The 18,105-nt window shown below is 42.2% G+C and overlaps 1 protein-coding gene across 1 annotated transcript; it reads right to left on the reverse strand.

The window, feature by feature from the left end:
* Positions 1 to 9,668: 9,668 nt before the first annotated feature.
* On the reverse strand, positions 9,669 to 17,478 carry Cdx4 (caudal type homeobox 4). Its single transcript, XM_090326565.1, has 3 exons — positions 16,977 to 17,478; positions 11,197 to 11,342; positions 9,669 to 9,875 (listed from the first exon to the last, which is right to left on the reverse strand). Exons 1-3 carry the CDS (start codon positions 17,476 to 17,478, stop codon positions 9,669 to 9,671), a joined length of 855 nt encoding a protein of 284 aa, XP_090182691.1.
* Positions 17,479 to 18,105: the final 627 nt, after the last annotated feature.

Raw genomic sequence — 18,105 nt, forward strand, 5'->3', positions numbered from 1 at the left:
AAAGTGCAAGGCCCTGGAAAAAAATTTCAACAATTACAAATGAATAGAAAGTTACTTTTTTTTGCCAGTCGTGGGCCTTGAACTCAGGGCTTGAGCACTGTTCTTGGGCTTTCCTCAAGGCTAGCACTCTACCACTTGAGCCACAGCTCCATTTCTGGCTTTTTCTGTGTATGTGGTACCGAGGAATTGAACCCGGGTCTTCGTGCATGCTAGGCAAGCACGCTACCACTAGGCCAAACTCCTGGTCCTGAAAGTTACTTTTTAAATCGCAAATCGAATTCATGTTAATAAGAATGAAGAGCTAGGGAGGGAATTTTAAACACCCATCATTCTGTAAAAGCAATGAGTGAAGTGGAAAAAATGTTAGTGATATAGTTTATTGACTATGGGAAACGAATCCCAACATGAGAAGGTTTAAGCAAGAAACAATATCTGAAGTGAGAGACAGGAGGCTCATATCTATAAACCTAGCTACCCAGAGTATTACAATTCTAAGCTGACCCAGGTAGAAAGTCTGAGAGAAGCTGGGTGCCGTGGCTCACAGCCTGGAATCCTAGCAACTCAGTAGGCTGAGATCTGAAGATTGTAGTTCAAAGCCAGCTTAGGCATGAAACTCTGTGAGACACTTATCTCCAATTAACCACCAGAAAACTGGAAGTGGAACTATGGCTCAAGGGGTAGGAAGGTAGCCTTAAGCTCAGGAACAATGCCCAGGCCCAGAGTTCAAGTCTCACAACCAATTAAAAAAAAGAGTCTGAGAGACTGAGAGATTCTACCTCCAACTTACCCGAAAAAAAGTTGGCTCAAGGTTTAGCTAAAGTGGCACAGTACTAGTTTAGTAAGCTGAACTACAGTGTAAGGTTTTAAGTTTATAGTTCTAGTATTTGAAAGAAGAGGAATTATATGTTCCTGAGTAACAACTGAAAAAAAATATTAAACAGTGGACCTGAGCTCTTGTCTGAGATGTTACTATTATCTCGTTGTAAAGCCAGTAACATTTTTTGAAGAGAAAAGGAATTTTAATTTTTTTATATATTTTTATTGTAATTAATAAAAGGGTTACATGATATTTGCCAGATAGAAGGTGCATTAATTCACATACATTGATACCCTTTCACATGTCTTGGTCCCCATTACCCTCCCACCACCCACTCCCCGTATTGGTTTTCCCCCCTTCCCTATCAAGTTTCAGATAACCAAATACAAATAAATTCAATATATCAGATAACAAAGTGAGATACTGTAACAATATGAGATACCCAAGGGACAGCAAAGGAGATGAGGGATAACATAGTATATTAAGGACAACAATCATTCGTTATATGGCTTTTGTTTCAATATCCTGGAGGTCCTTTCAATTAGCTTCATACTATATGGCCTTATGTATCAAGGTTTTGCTCTATTGCAGATCTCTGCTAGTAGAGCCCAAGGTTTCTACTGATTATGACGAATGAGGGAAACCATTGAGCCTAAGTTCCTTTGAGTCTGGCTTACTTCACTTAATATGATTAGAAAAGGAATTTTAATGTTGTCTCTAGGTTTTTCAAATTTTCTTTTTAAAAATTGGGCCATGAATTTGGCCTAGTGGTAGAGTACTTGCCTAGCATGCATGAAGACCCGGGTTCAATTCCTTAGTACCACATACATAGAAAAGCTGAAAGTGGTAATGTGGCTCAAGTAGTAGAACTCTAGCCTTGAGGAGGAAAGCCCAAGGACAGTACGCAGGCCCCCAGGACTGGCAAAAAAAATATCTTTAAATAGTTGCACAAAGGGGGCCGGGAGTTTGGCCTAGTGGTTAAAGTGCTTGCCTAGCATGCATGAAGACCCGGGTTCGATTCCTCGGTACCACAGACATAGAAAAAAGCCGGAAGTGGTGCTGAGGCTCAAGTGGTAGAGCTCTAGCCTTGAGAAAGTCCAAGGACAGTGCTCAGGCCCTGAGCTCAAGCCCAAGACTGGCAAAAAAAAAATAGTTGCACAAAGGGTTCTAATTAGTCTCTAGCATTTAAAATTACAAATAAGGATAGCAATTCCTATTGTTAAGGGGGGCAGGGAGTGTTAAGGGGAGCAGGGACTGGCGCCATCCAGAATGCCTAAGAGTTCCCCCCGCCATTGTGGAAGGTCGACAATGGTACAGCCCAGCCACATTGACCTCCCCCCCCATGAGGAGGTGTATCTGGTACAGCCCAGCCACCTTTGCGCTTCTAGGGAGGGGCAACCTTGACCTTCTCCCCACCCCCCATGAGGGTGGGATATCCGCTTGGATGGGGGTGGGCCTTCTTTGTGTGGAGACCTGCCCGATTTGCACACCAACTCCAACTAAGGTGATAGGTAAATTCAAACACTGGGCTGTAACCCTATTGGCTACCTGCGTGTGGCGGTCCCTCTGTGTATGTAACTATCCCATTGGCCACCTGTGTGGCCCAGTTCAATGGCATGGGTTTTGCCCTAAAAACCCAGCATGAGGGGCCAGGAGTTTGTCCTAGTGGTAGAGTGCTTGCCTAGCATGCACGAAGACCCGGGTTCAATTCCTAGATACCAAATATATAGAAAAAAAGCCAGAAGTGGTGCTGAGGCTCAAGTGGTAGAGCTCTAGCCTTGAGAAAGTCCAAGGACAGTGCTCAGGCCCTGAGCTCAAGCCCAGGACTGGCAAAAAAAAAACAAAACAGCATGAGCACTGCTCGGGGTCACAGTGTCAGCTCCCGAGTCTGCACTGTGTCCCTGGCCAGTCAGTTCACCATCTATTTCCCTAATAAATTCACCTTTTTATATGAGACTGTCTCTGTGTGGTGGACTCTGGTGGGACGTGGAATCCCCACCTGGAGGGGTGTGGAATCCCCTCCTCTTGACCCCATTGACCCCATAACATTTTTGGTGCATGGGCCGGGAAGAGTCCTCAGCCACAGGGTGACGCGTGGGTTCAAGTCCCACCGGTGGATGTGGAATCCCATCGTTAGCATCAGACCCAAGAGAGTCTCTGATTATCCTCGAGGAATTCTTAACCATCTTTTTCTGGGAAGTCACCCGGATGAAAAGTAAAGGCCTCCGGAGGTAAGTAGAAGTCGGTGGACCACTCTGTATTTTTGTATTTATATATGGAAAGTGCACTGTGGCCTAAAACAGAGAGGAAAACCTGAACTTCAAGAAAAGTATTACGTTTGAATGTTTCCAGTGTCTCAAAGGATTACTGCATTGTTTTAGAGAGGAACTGGTAAAAAGTATTTTTCTAAGGATCCTGAAATCTGCATTTTAAAAATCTGATATTGTAATGCATAGAGCTGTTTACATTGTAAACATTGTATCCTGTTTAGCACAGAGACATTAGGGAATTTGGAATTTATTTCCTTAAGTTAAAGTTTGGAGACGTGTATTAGAGATTTAAAGGAATGTTTAAAGGTTTATCTCCTTATGATTTGGTTTCATGCTACTTTGCAATTGGATGTATTTTAGAAAAAGAAGGAAACTAAGTCCAGACTTAGACTTTTGGTGCACTGATGATATTTGTAGTTCTTGCATTAAGAAAAAACTTATTTAAACTGTTGTTGGAGTTCTAGGCAGTATTCTAAACTGCAGGAGAAAAAAAAGCCTCTTCTAAAAGGCAAAGGGAGTGCCTTGAGCCCTAGGAGGCCTGGAGGCAAAAGGAGTTCTTTGAGCCCTTAAAGGTTTTTCAAATGCAAAGACTAAAGTGTTAAGTGTTTAAGCAAATATCAGTAAAAGTTTTAAAGAACATTAGAAATGGGTTTCTGAACAAAATTTGAAAGTGAAGTTGTCCTAAATGTTTGTTTCAAGAAAGAGAAAAAAGGAAAATTAGGACTATCAAAATGATTGCTTAATTACTATTTCAGCTTGCTCTTGTAAGTTACTTTATAGCAGTTTCCCACAGGCCCATGGAGAAGGACAGCAATCCTTATTCAGATATAACTTTGGCCATAACCAAGTTCCAGGTAAGATCATGCTTAGAGACTATTTCTGAGTTGACCACCTTGTTGCTTCTAATTGGAGTAAAGTGGCCTTTTGTAGGACTCATTGATCTGAAAACTGCAGTTCTGAGCCAGCCCAGGCAAAGCAGAGTCCCTGTGAGACTGGTGTCTAATCCTGCAGCAGAGTTGCTTTGGAGCTCGAAGTGGCAGAGTGCTAGCCTTGAGCTGGAGAGCTGAGGGACAGCGCCCAGACCCTGAGTTCAAGTCCAGCAACCAACAAAGTGAAATGCCAATGGGACATTTATCCCTGTATGGAGAGACACTACTAGGACAAAAGCAACGAAGCATCCAGATGCAGCAAGCCTCTGCTTGGATGGCAGAGATGGTGTCAGATCCTAGAGTCACTCGTGCTTGGCCATTCAAAATTAATCAGAGCCTGGAGGTCATAGAATAGTTTGTAAGCATGCCTTACTAATGCCCGTGCCTTTCATAACTGGGCAGGAACTTGTCAATCATCTGTGATAGTGGGTAGTTTAAAGTCCTAACTGAGCGAATTTTGATTTGACACCAGCCACAAATTCAGGAAAGTTTGTGGATCTGAGGCTTGTGTCCCCATTGATCTGTATATAGGCCTACATAGGTAACTGAGGCATTGTTGGGGTCTCAGGGATTAAGTTCCCTAGACAATCAAGAAAATGACTTTGCAAATGGGTGCTAAATAAGCTACACTATTGTAGCCAAAGAAGGTTTGTGCAGTTGTTAAAAATGTTTTATATGATCCCCAGTTTGGAGCAAGATATTGCTCCTGAAATGTAATCCTGGCAACCCCTTGATAAAATAGTCTAAGCTTTTTAGGGTCCCTAGCTAAGGATAGAGACAACGCCCCTGAGTCAGCTTGAAGAAGTTACAGAAGCTGTATCTCCTCCCATCAACCCCCTTTAGATGAAGGGACCAGAGTCATTTTTGGAAAGTGAGATCGGATAAAATTAAAGACATGGGAAAGAGTAGTAACAGATGTGCAAGAGTGGAGACTGCACTTGTGGGGAATGGCTACAGGTTCAAGTCTTTTATACCCACCTAGAGAATCCTAGCCTCATTAAATCTGGTTAAATGTGAATGAGGGATATAGTCAGGTAAAGAAGAGAGAAAAAGTTTAGTAAAGAAAACCTTTGGAAAGGAATTGAGGAAACAGAAGAAGTTTATGGATAAGGGAGGATCTGAAAAAAATTGTCTTATGTTTGTTCTACAAAAAGGGAGAAAGACAAATCCTAGAGAGTTCCTGTATGTAGTAGATGGTATGAGCATTATCTTAAGAATGGAGATTTAAGTAGAATTGGTAGGTATGCAATTGAGTTAGCCATGATGCAAGCTGGGTCAGGATTGGTACACTGATGTGGAACTATTCTTTGTGCCCACCTGAGGGATTGTTAAGCATGCTTCCTAGTTGTGAGAGCTTTTTCTTGGGTGCAGAATTGGGAGGGCACGCTATATGCCCCTCCAAACCAAAGAATGCTGTTTGCCCGAGTCTGATAACATTTGTTGGCCCCCAAAGCCATGTGTTCTCTCAGCTGGCCCTGTTAACCATGATTCAACCCAGTCCTTACAGGCCTTACAAGTTGATTTGCGCACATGTTCATCATCTGGTTTCCAGTACCCTGGCAATCAAGTGAACCTAGGCTGTGATTCCCAGCACTCCAACCACTGTGAAGGTAGCAGGAACAAACTACTGGGTTCATCACTCCTAGGTGAAGACAGTGTGTGAGGATCCTGGACTTTCAGACTCCCAGAGAACTCATTGAGGTCCCTAGCTAAAGTTGTCCTCCAGAACAGAAGAGGACTAGATATATTGTTCCTAGAGGACTGAGTGTTGCCCTGGGAGGAGAATGTTGCTTTTGGGTGAACCACACTGGAGTAAGAAAAGAGAGCCTGGCAGCTGTAAAGAGGCGACTAGATGAGAGAGAAAGTTAGAGACAGGGGTCCCAAGGATGGTATGAGAGATTGTACAACTGGTCTCCTGGGCAACTTCTCTAATCTCAGCCATTATTGGCCCACTGGTGATTATTTTAACATTACTGTTGATTGGCCTATGTGTAATTAATGAAATGATGTCTTTAGTAAAAAAAGGATCAGAGTTATAAAACTGATGATCCTACACCTGGTATAACCCCATTTGTACTAAGGTAAACTAGTCAAGGATTTGACTAGGCTAAAAGAAAAGCGGGGAGTGTTAAGGAGAGCAGGGACTGGCGCCATCTGGAATGCCTAAGAGTCCCCCCCCCCCATTGTGGAAGGTCGACAATGGTACAGCCCAGCCGCCTTGACCTCCTCCCCCCCCCATGAGGAGGGCTATCTGATACAGCCCAGCCACCTTTGCCCTTCCAGGGAGGGGCAACCTTGACCTTCTCCCCACCCCCCATGAGGAGGGATATCTGCTTGGGTGGGGGTGGGCCTGCTTTGTGTGGAGACCTGCCCAATTTGCCCCCCAACTCCAACTAAGGTGATAGGTAAATTCAAACACTGGGCTGTAACCCTATTGGCTACCTGCGTGTGGCTGGAGCTGGCAATGGTCCCTCTGTGTATGTGACTATTCCACTGGCCACCTGTGTGGCCAGACTCCACCGCATGGGTTTTGCCCTTAAAAACCCAGCACAAGGGGCCGGGAGTTTGGCTCAGTTGTAGAGTGCCTGCCTAGCATGCACAAAGACCCAGGTTTGATTCTTCAGTACCAACATACACAGGAAAAATCTGGAAGTGGTGCTGAGGCTCAAGTGGTAGAGCTCTAGCCTTGAGAAAGTCCAAGGACAGTGCTCAGGCCCTGAGCTCAAGCCCAGGACTGGCAAAAAAAAAAAACCAGCATGAGCACTGCTCAGGGTCACAGTGTCAGCTCCCGAGTCTGCACTGTGTCCCTGGCCCATGAGTTCAGTTCACCATCTACTTCCCCAATAAATTCACCTTTTTATATGAGACTGTCTCTGTGTGGTGGACTCTGGTGGGACGTGGAATCCCCTCCTCTTGACCCCATAACAGTGTGCAATTTCAATGGCATCCTCAGATACTAAATGAATAACAAGGAATGCTTTGATTTTGGACCTATCATGAGAGACTAAAGAGAACCACCTTATTTCGCTGAGGGTTCTCAGCAGTACCCATAATTGCTTGCCATGTGTCTTTGTAAAGTGACCCAATTGCTCACATCTCATTGTCCTTATCAGTAAAATGGAGCAATTGATAACCTTCTTAAATGTGTTGTGAAAAATCTACTACCAAGAGTACTCATCAAAGATAGTAAGTTTTCTCTTGAAACTTTCAGCACTAGTGAAGTAGCGTAATGAAGCAGCCATGGAAATTGAGCACTTTTTCTTGAAATTTTTCATAAGGAAAGGGAAGATGAGTTTATTTTAAATCCCAAGAGAAGTAGATATGCTCAAAATTCTCCCTCCTTCCCTCCCTCCTTCCCTTCCTCCCACCCTCCCTCCGTCTCTCTCTCTCTCTCTCTATGTGTGTGTGTGTGTGTGTGTGTATAAACATAATATATATATATATATATATATATATATATATATATATATATATAGCCAGTCCTGGGCTTGAGCTCAGGGCCTGAGGACTGTCCTTGGATTTTTCTCAAAGCTAGAACTGTAGCACTTGAGTCTCAGCACCACTTCTGGCTTTTTTCTAAGTATGTGGTACCAAGGAATCGAACTTGGGTCTTCGTGCATGCTAGGCAAGCACGCTACCACTCCCGGCCCCCACTTCTGGCTTTTTCTATGTATGTGGTATTGTTATGGGGTCAAGAGGAGGGGATTCCACATCCCTTCAGGTGGGGATTCCACGTCCTACCAGAGTCCACCACACAGAGACAGTCTCATATAAAAAGGTGAATTTATTGGGGAAATACGTGGTGAACTGACCGGCCAGGGACACAGTGCAGACTCGGGAACTGACGCTGTGACCCCAAGCAGCGCTCATGCTGGGTTTTTAAGGGCAAAACCCATGTGGTTGAACTTGGCCACACACAGGTGGCCAGTGGAATAGTTGCATACACAGAGGGACCATAGCCAGCTCCAGCCACACACAGGTAGCCAATAGGGTTACAGCACAGAGTCTGAATTTACCTATCACCTTAGTTGGAGTTGGTGCGCAAATTGGGCAGGTCTCCACACAAAGCAGGCCCACCCCCACCCAAGCAGATATCCCTCCTCATGGGGGGTGGGGAGAAGGTCAAGGTTGCCCCTCCCTGGAAGGGCAAAGGTTGCTGGCCTGTTTTACCATCGTTGACCTTCCAGAATGGGGCGGGGAACTCTTAGGCATTCAGGATGGCACCAGTCCCTGCTCCCCTTAACAGTACCAAGGAATCAAACCCTGGTCTTCCTGCATGCTAGGCAAGCACTCTACCACTAGGCCAAACTCCTGGCCTTCAAGATTCTATTTTTCAAAAGAATTATGAAGGCGTGTCTTAAAAAGGAAAGGGAAGTTGAGATAGGATTGCTTTTTATACTTCGATCAATCTTTCCTTTAAACCACCTTGATTTACGACTAGAGTTGTGATTCAGTAATGAAGTGCTCATCTGCTTAACAAGCATAAGGCTTTAACTTAAAATTCCATCACTCCAAACCAACCAACCAAACAAACCCAATCAAACTGAGACCACTTCAATTTAAAAATGATTCAGTGCTTAGCTCTTAGCAACTCTGATATGGAAACAGTGTATTGGGCCAACATCAGAAACTCCAGCTACCCTCCTTTACTGCTTTTGTTTCCCTTACTCAAGATGTGTGTTTGTTACCTGTAAACAGCAGTTCTTTGATGATAAGATGTGGATAAAATTGAACTGGTAGAAGGGTAATGGCAGGGAGGAGCTTACAGACTAGCTCATTGTCTTTGTGCTTATGTAAACCTGACTGGTACTGAACCATAATAGTAATAGCTGTGGAAAACAGAAGGGCAGGAAGGTTTATGAGTATCTGCCTGCCTAATCATTCAGCCAAGCTGGCTTATATTGTTCTAACATTGCTTTAACAAGATTTGAAACTGACACTATAAGTTGGAAGTCCTGAGATAAGATAATGGATGCCAGATAAGTATAATTGAGGGATAAAGAGTTTTTATTTGCTATTTTTATTAGATAATGACAATGGAATCAGAATCACCTTTGGATGCTTTTTTATAAGTTATCTTGTGAGGAAAACTGTTAACTTTTGAATTATACATTTGCAAAGATATCATAGAGATAATTTTCTGCTTACCTTATTTCTACCCCCCAAAATAGCATGAAAGAACACACTCAGTATCAAATAAAAGAAAGGGTATCAATGTATGGGAATTAATGCACCATCTATCTGGCAAATATCATGTAACCCTTCTATTAATTACAATAAAAATATATGAAAAAAAAGAATTCACACAAGTTCACTTCCTGGTAGAGCTTTGTTTTATGGTTGGTTCACAAGCAACTTTCTGAAATAAGGAACAGAATTTCCAGAGCTTATGAGTCTAGCTTTAATTAAGAGAGCTTATAACTAAGCTTCCCAAGGGATTGACACATAACATAGAATATAACAGGAGTTTCCTAGGGATCTTTTCTAAAAGAGTCATATGAGACATCTTATCTCCAACTCACTGTGAATTTACTTGTTGAGAATACTGTCTTACAAGGAATTTCACTCTCTACCAACTCCCTTACTGGCAAGTCAGAGACCAAAGAGGCTTTGCCAAAGGAAGAGCATTTTCGGTTTCTTTTCACATTTCTTTCATTCAGAGACTATGACCTGTTGTATCTCAATAGGTTGAAATGCACGGACAGCAGATGGAGTGGTGAAAAAAGCAGTAGATAATTCCCCAGGGCTGATGGAGTCAGAGTCACTTTGCACAGAGCCTCCGCTGTTCTCAAACTGGGAGATTTTCTTTTTGATCATCTTTCTCTCCTTGGCTCTACGATTTTGAAACCAGATTTTCACCTGCAACACAAAATATTTTGTATTCAATGGCATAACAGATTGCAGAGCATATACAGGGATTGCTGATATTGTACTGGGATTTTAGCAGGTATAAAGCATCATTTGAGTTTCACAATGACCTTGGAAGTGTGCCCATTTAATATGTTTTAAAAAAAGCTGGCCAGGAATTTGGCCTAGTGGTAGAGTGCTTGCCTAGCATGCGCAAAGACCTGGGTTCAATTCCTTGGTACCACATACATAGAAAAAAAGCCAGAAGTGGTACTGAGGCTCAAGTGGTAGAGCTCTAGCCGTGAGAAAGGCCAAGGACAGTGCTCGGGCTCTGAGCTCAAGTCCAGGACTGGCAAAAAAAAGAAAGAAAGAAAGAAAGAAGAAAGAAAGAAAGAAAGAGCTGTAGCCCAGAGAGAGGCAAATATCTAGCAAGAAATAAAGCTGAGATTAAGTCTAGTGCAAGTCAGAATGCAGTACTCTTTAGGTTACATCTCATCCACTGATTTACATGAATTAAAATGAGTGATGATAGAGTGACAGTTACTGAGGAATGTTACTAGGAGGCAGTGATTCAAACAGGTGATTATAATCAATCACTAAGAGAAACATCCTAATATTAAAAGGTTAATGCGACAAAGAACTAGCTGAACATGGACCATGACACGCCATGTATCTCTCATTAGAAAGACTAGAGTGTTATTAAGGTGCTTACTTACACAAGAATGTAGTAATGCACGCTTATTGGGATAGGGCAATGTGTTAGTGAACTTTAATATTTTAGAATTCTCCAGGATTATTCCTAGATTTAAGTGAAGAGAATTACCAGCTTGTAATGTAATTTTCAACTTTGAACATGCTGAAAATTGTTGATCCTTGCCATAATGTAATGATTATAGTCAGCTAAATTGAAGGTCACAATCATAGGATTATAATCAATTTTCCTTAGAAGATCAATTTTCCCACTCTGAATCATGGAACACTTGGTACAGCTTGTCAACTAAAGACAGATATTCCTGTAGTTTGATGGCACGAACCAGGTAATTGCTATAATTGCTGACCTGTACTTCATACACTGGTTTTGGTTACTTAAGGAACTAGATTAAAGCTCTCTGCTTCTCTCATGTTCCATCTTTTGCTCCTATGCTCACATGATATCCACCACAATCAATGGTTAATGAATCCACTGACCAAAAATAAGCGAGAATGAATGTGGGCTATGGGAGAGAGCTTGAGGAATGTCTTGGTTCTCTGCTTTGTTTTCACCCCTGCTTACAGACTTCCTCCAACCCTCAGTCTATTGAAATGACTATATGGAGCATATAGTCTGGGTTACCTGTCTCTCAGAAAGGCCCAGGTTGACTGCCAGCTCTGATTTTCTCCGGATAGTGATGTATCTATTGCAGTGGAATTCCTTTTCCAGCTCCAGCCTTTGATGATCTGTGTAAACCACACGGTATTTTTCTTTTGTTCTGGTTTTCCCTATTGGAGGAGAAAGCATTTCATTTAATCTTACTCTGTTTCTTTGGAGACTTTTGTTGCTGTTGTTGTAGTTGAAGGTTCATAGCTGCTTTTCCCACTATCATCTATAACTTTAAAATACAAAGCAATACATTTTTGAATCAACTGTATCACAACTCAATTTTTCCATTAATTACATTTTCATCTGTGGCTATGATACCAATATATCTATCTGGCAATAGATACAGTCTTTGTCTGTCTGTCTGTCTGTAAGACCAGTATCTCTTTAACATTTATAGTAACATGATCACTTAAATCACGCTCTACCATTGGTGTGCTATTAAACCAAAACGTTTAAAATGCTTAAACACGAATTCATGACTTTCATTCTCTTATCACTCTCAACAAGGGTACTGGAAGTAGTAGCAACATCCATTACACATTATGTTATATGCAATGCTTTCACATTGCTTTCTATTAAACCTCTTGCATACCCTCTTGAATTACCTAGAGCATGTTTGTTCTCATTGTACAGATAAGGAACGTGGGGTTCACTATGAATTTGTTTTAGTGAGCACTAAAAAGGACCCAAGCACACATCTTTGATTCCCAGTTCAATATGCTGTTATTCCCAGACTAGACATGCTGGGAAGTGTAAGGATATCCTAAGAGTTCTAAACTCTTCCGGGTTCCTGAAATGCTCATTACATATATACCCATACAGAATGTGATTTGAACAGTAATTGTGAAAGAAAATTTTGATTATCACTTGGCAGGTTCTATTTCAGAATAGTCTCTATTGCCTATTAAAATTGGTGGGAGACTTAAGCCAATTTTCATTCCCAAGTTAATGCTGAATGGAGAAAACAGTGTTGACTTAAGCAGAATCAAGTGAGTATTTCTTGTCCTTTGAAAAAATATCCAAACATTTGCTTTGTGCTACAACATTAACTAATTTCTCATGACCTCCTTCAAATAGAATTTTATTCCTCCTTTCAAATTTTCCAAAGGTGATTAGGAAGTTTCTTTTCAGTTTCTCTAACTCCCTCCAGGATCTTCCTCCTTTTCTCTATATGGCTTTTAGAAACTCCTTCTGATCTTCCCTGGTTGTTTTTGATGTGAGGTTTTGGGGAGCTATCTGTAAGACAAAGACTTCTTTAAAGTGGCTCCCTGAACTCCATTGAGGTGTTAAGGTGCAGTGCAGGCCTAACAAAGGAGCTACATAGCATCAGATCCCATCCTAACCCTCTTTACATTCAGGAACACCAACCAATTGGTTTGGAATTTACAAGCCCTAAACAAATGTCAGACACCCTTTCATCTCCAGTAAAGAACAAAAAAAGAGACACGAAAGTGGAAACAAATTCCACTTGAGAAATCTACCTTATGATTAAACTAAATGCCTGAGTAACTCATGGACTAATGACCTAAACAAAATTCTTAAAAATGGAAACTCATGTCTGTCAGTTAAGCTGACTCAAAGGCTAAACATTTGGTATTATATGCTGAATCCAAACAGAAATTTAGTCTGGTATTGGCTACATAGCAAAGAAAAAAATGTGTGTTGGGGGACAAAAATGAAAGGCTGAGTTTTAATTTATTCTCATAACCTCTAATCTTGGAATAAAAATGCATCTTTGAAGGGACATTTTAATAAAATCCCTCCTAATACCAAAGGAGTGGGATGTTTAAATTTTAATTCATGGCAAGAGAAGTTAAAATTCAACTTGTCTATGTCTGTGTCTTCTGCTCTTTTATAATCAGTAAATATAACCAGACTTCAAGAACTCTGGAAAGGTTGTGGTTCTTCCCTACCCCCACTGGTCATAAATTCCCCTCTTGCAGTTTCTTCTGAGGACAATAAAGTCAAGAGCAGGCCTCTTTATTTGCCATGAAAATCCTCACCCTTTCCGGCAATATAACCCCTAAAGAAAGGAGGGACAAGGAAGAGCCTGGGTGCATATCAAAGACAAGCTAAGTGTTAAACAGGGTCTGTAGCCCCAATCTGACAGATAAGACCTAAAACCAGAGAAGACATAGCTCAGGGGAATATGGTAACTGCACAGTTTACAAAGAGGAAGGAATTTCAATTTCCTGATGCTCCTCTGTGCCACTTTCCCAACTGCTTCTCCTCTACCCCATAGCATCATGTTCTTAAATGGCCAAAGGGATTGGGAGCATTTTCTTATAGAGCATGGTGTCCATATTCCCATAAGCAACACTGACAAAGCATTAGGAGTTGTGACACTTGCTCTTATTGCTCAAGCCATTCTCCTCTTCCAGAAATAGTGATACTTTGGAGACTGAGGGATTTCCTTCTCAGATGCAACTGTGAGTTAATTTAAGAAAGGAATTAAGTTCAAAACTGACTAGACAGCTACTTCCATCTCTGTAGTTCAAGCTAGATTGAATCTTTTCTTATCACCTAGAAGACACTGTCCTCTTAGGGTTTGTAAGCCATTGTCATCATGTATGATGACTTACTGTCACCTTAAATGAATTTTTACAAGTACCCATCAGAGAGACTGGCTGTGAAAGTCCTGATAGGCAGAAGACTACTCTCCAAACCTAGGGACTATAATGATGCTGTCAGTAGGGGAAAATGTGATAAAAAAACCATTTCTTTTTCTATAGAGACAACTATGTAATTAACTTCACTGTGATGATTTTTCATATAATGGCAGTTCATCCAATTCATTAAAAAGGGGGAAAATGTTAACAAGCAAAACCAAGGAAGGCAATGATAAGCCTCAGTAATGATTAAGCTACTCCATTTATGAAGTGCCATAATTAAATAAAGCCCTTTAAGCACGACTTCCTCAGTGTTGTAGTCTCATTAGAACCAATCAAAATTATTCTTCCTCTTCCCATTTTTTACCCCTAATAAGAAGGCCTTTCTCCAGCCCTGCTTAATCGTCCAGGCCCATAACTGAGTCTGCTCTAATACAGAGTGTTGAAAATATGAAAATGTATAAAATATTTAACTTTCCATAGAAACTTTTCTGTAACATTCTTAACAGAATATTGAAAATGATAAATTTACTGGAATAGATGACTTAGAGAACTAAGTTGAAACAAAACATCTTGCTTTTAAATCAGATTGCCTATAATACAATTATTGATTCTATATCTCAGTCCTTTTGCTATTATTAGACAATCAAATGCTATGATGATCACTATGGAACATCTTAGCATACACATATTTATACTTAAAGTATACATATTAGGGGACAATCAGAAGATATTCCATAGTGACACTTTTCAAAAGTCTACATATTAGGGAATAAATTAAATCAACCTTAAGTCTATTTTTTCCATCCTTCAGGAATGGGAAAAAAAACTTGTCATAATTGCCTTAATTCAGGGAAGAGTTACTTCGATTTTGTAGTTCACCTATTTTTGTCTCAGCCACAAACCAAATGTTATCCTACAACACTACAGGGTGAAGTGAAAAATGTAGGAGGATCTGACTCACTCATTCATTTAACCAATATTTGTTTAACACCTTCTCTATGTGCTAAGCATATAAATGGGTGCATTTTGATCTAGAGTGATCCAGTTAGGTGATCAACTCCATTTTTTTGGTGAGTTTTAGAATGTAATGTCCATAAAAGAGCCACAGTGGAAATTATGTAAAATATTTCATGTGCATGTGTGTGTGTATACTAAGATGTAAATGTGTGTTCTTGTGTGTTTTTTATATTTTCCTGGGAAAATAGCCATGTTGTCATTCTGTTTAAGTTGTTACTGAACATGCACCTTGGGCTCTAAGGATATAGCAAATGAGTACATTAAAATGAAACCGATTGAATTTAATAATGCCTCCTCTGTAGGATAGGATGCTAAGAGTCAAAGATATTCTAACAGCATTCAATTTTAAACTTTTTATAAAAAATAAAACAATCATGTGAAGACCACATGGAAAAGTCAGGTTTTAGCATTGGTAAGTGAAGATGCCACAAATTTAGAAGGTACCAGAGTTACCCAAGAAAGGCTCCAGTTCATGAAAGCATGTAAATGGAAGACTTTAAAGCAAAGAAACCTGTCTTATTTTCTCTCATAAACAGAAAATGTATTACAACATAATATTTTGTCTTGTCCTTTTTTCATGTTCTCTAGTCGAAAGAACCTGCCAGTGGCTTTAACAACATGTCAATGATGTCTATCTTCTAAAGTATTTAAGAACACAATCCTAGTCTAAGAGCTGATATTTTTCTGGCTGTGTGTGTGTGTGTGTGTGTGTGTGTGTGTGTGTGTGTGTGTGTGAATTCAGGGCCTGGGCACTAACTATCCTTAAGCTTTTGTGCTCAAAACTAGTGGTCTACTATTTGAGCACATTTTCACTTGTGGCTTTTTGGTGGTAAATTGGAGATAAGAGTTTCTAGTTGGTCTAGCTGTGAAGTACAATCCTCAGATTGCACCTCTTAAGTAGCTAGGATTACAGTCATGAACCAGTGGCACTTTGAGCTCTAGTTTTAATTTGGCTTACCACACTAGTAATGTTATAGCAACTTGAATTTTTTTCTTGTGGCTAAAAAGTCCTCCTAAATGGTAAAAGTTGGTACCTCCCTATTCTTTCTGCCGTGGCTTTGTAGAGGAGAGAGAAAACAACTGAACATGGAGCATAATCATCATGGGCAAACGCTATTGAAAAGTCTTTTCTGTCTCCAGAGGGATGGAAGTAATAAAATCGAATTTTAGTAATCTTCCCTACTGATAGAGAGTAAGGACTGGAATAGTAAGAACGTGATAAAAAATAAAATAAAAGCAGACATAGTTGAAAACCGACATATTTCCCTTTCCCCCACCCAAGATTAAAGATTTCCAACTTTCTCCGCCTCCAGCTTCCAGTGATCTGGGTAGCTGGTAGGCATTTGGCTAGGATCGCCCTGTCTTCCAGTAAGGTGTCAGTAACTGAGACTTGGCATTTAACCGCTGATTCCCTGTTGCCGGTCCCAGTACCGGCTAGAGCTACAGCCACTTGTAGCTGGGGCTGGTATTTGGGTGCGAGCTGGTTGGTGTGAGGATTCTATGCTAGTTTAGTAAGTATAACTTTCTATCGCGTCTATTGCTTTAGTGGAAAGGACCTTTGCAGAAGGAACTGAATTTGAGAACTCGTGTCTGCCAATTTGGGCAAAGGAAACTAGAGGTCTAGTGTTTTGTCATCGAGAAACCTTGGTAGCTATACAGACTGGATTGGATGGTCCCGAGCACGGAGAACTGAAGTTGCACATCATCAGCTTTTGGGGGGAGCCGCCTCACCCAGATGGTGAACGAATGGAAAAGAGCAAACGTTCCCTACTGGGGAAGCACATCTGAACAGCACAGCTGTCCGTCCTCACACCTCACTGATTTACCCATTGAACTTTTCCATACATCTGCTTCTTGCCTCCTGATCCTTCTGGCTAATGCTCATTTCTCATGCACTCACTCCCCTGACTCCCTAACTCCCTGCAACCTCCCTACCCCGTCCCCCAGGTTTCATCCCGAGCCACACGTTTAGCAAGCTTGAGCCCCAGGGCTGCTTGCAAACTAACTAGTGGGCCGGCCAGCCACGGCTAACTCTCTTCACCTAAACTCTCTGGAGACTCCTGAGAAGTAGGAGCGCAGTGGCGGAGGGAGGAAGCGGATCGCGTGTCCCATCTGCTTACTCACCAGTCACCTGCACGCTTTTGCGCATCCACGCATAAGGGCTGTGGCGGCTCCTACTGGGAGAAGTGGCGTCTGCGGTCACTGGGTCGATGGGGATTAGTGACCCACTGGCGGGGGCTGGCAGGCTATTGCTGCTGCTTCCTCCGCCTGTGGGACCCAGGTTGCTGTAATCGGGTGAGCCAAAAGCCGCAGGATTCGGGGTCACATCGTTCATGGGCACGGTGCCCATTGCACTGGACGGCCCGGGATACACACTCCAATCTTCCCGGGGGGGACTGTAGGGTGAGCTCCAGGTCCCCAGCGATGGACCATGAGGATCCATGCTGGTCATAGAAGGATAGCCCATATAGTGTGGATAAGTCGGGGTCGCAGCGAAGTTGGAGGTTGGCAGCGGACTCCCACCGCTCCCAGAGTGACCCACTCCCACGGTGCTGTCTGCTCCAGGGCTCCTGAGAGGGCCTGGGTACATGCCCGCTTCTTTCTCCAAAAGGCAGCTTCCGTACATGCTGGCTTGGTGAGAAGGGGACTCTCTAAGCCATCCTGAGCTTCCCTGTAAAGGCTCACCCACAACTTGACTTGGAGAAAGCAAGAGGGACAATCCGTGTGCAGCTATGCCACAAGCTCCTCTGCCCACACTCAGACTACTCCATCCCACGTTTGCTACCCCCCCCCGACGGTTTCCAGGTAGCCTGGTATAGATAGGCCACCAATGACGGGTCTGACGTCAAGGGGCTTCGGACTTTACATAGCATTTGCATTCAAATGAAGGGCCATTTCACTTTCTCAGGAACTTGGTTTCACTGTAGGCTCGCTGTCCCCAGCTCCTGGGCCTTTCCAAATCATTTTTCTGGACTTTGTCAATCTGCTTCCCAGACCACTAGTTTGAGTGCTTCTGGAAGCAGGAGTTACTCCAGGGGTCTTTTGACCCGTTCTCTCCAAAGTAAGGTTAAGATACCTAGTCATGCTTTGTGGGATTTAGCTCTCAACACTCACAGCTCTCTTACCACCAATCTTCTGGAGTCCAACCTGCATACACTTTCTCCCCGCTGCCCTAGCTCCCTGGTAGAGAGTTTTTTCCCCCCAACCAAGCCTATGAAAAGGATTTTCATCAAAAGGATTTTCCTTTCCTGTT

This window comes from Megascapheus bottae, chromosome X (assembly GCF_031878675.1).
Source record: "Megascapheus bottae isolate mThoBot1 chromosome X, mThoBot2.hap1, whole genome shotgun sequence".
In the NCBI taxonomy this organism is placed as follows: domain Eukaryota; kingdom Metazoa; phylum Chordata; class Mammalia; order Rodentia; family Geomyidae; genus Megascapheus; species Megascapheus bottae.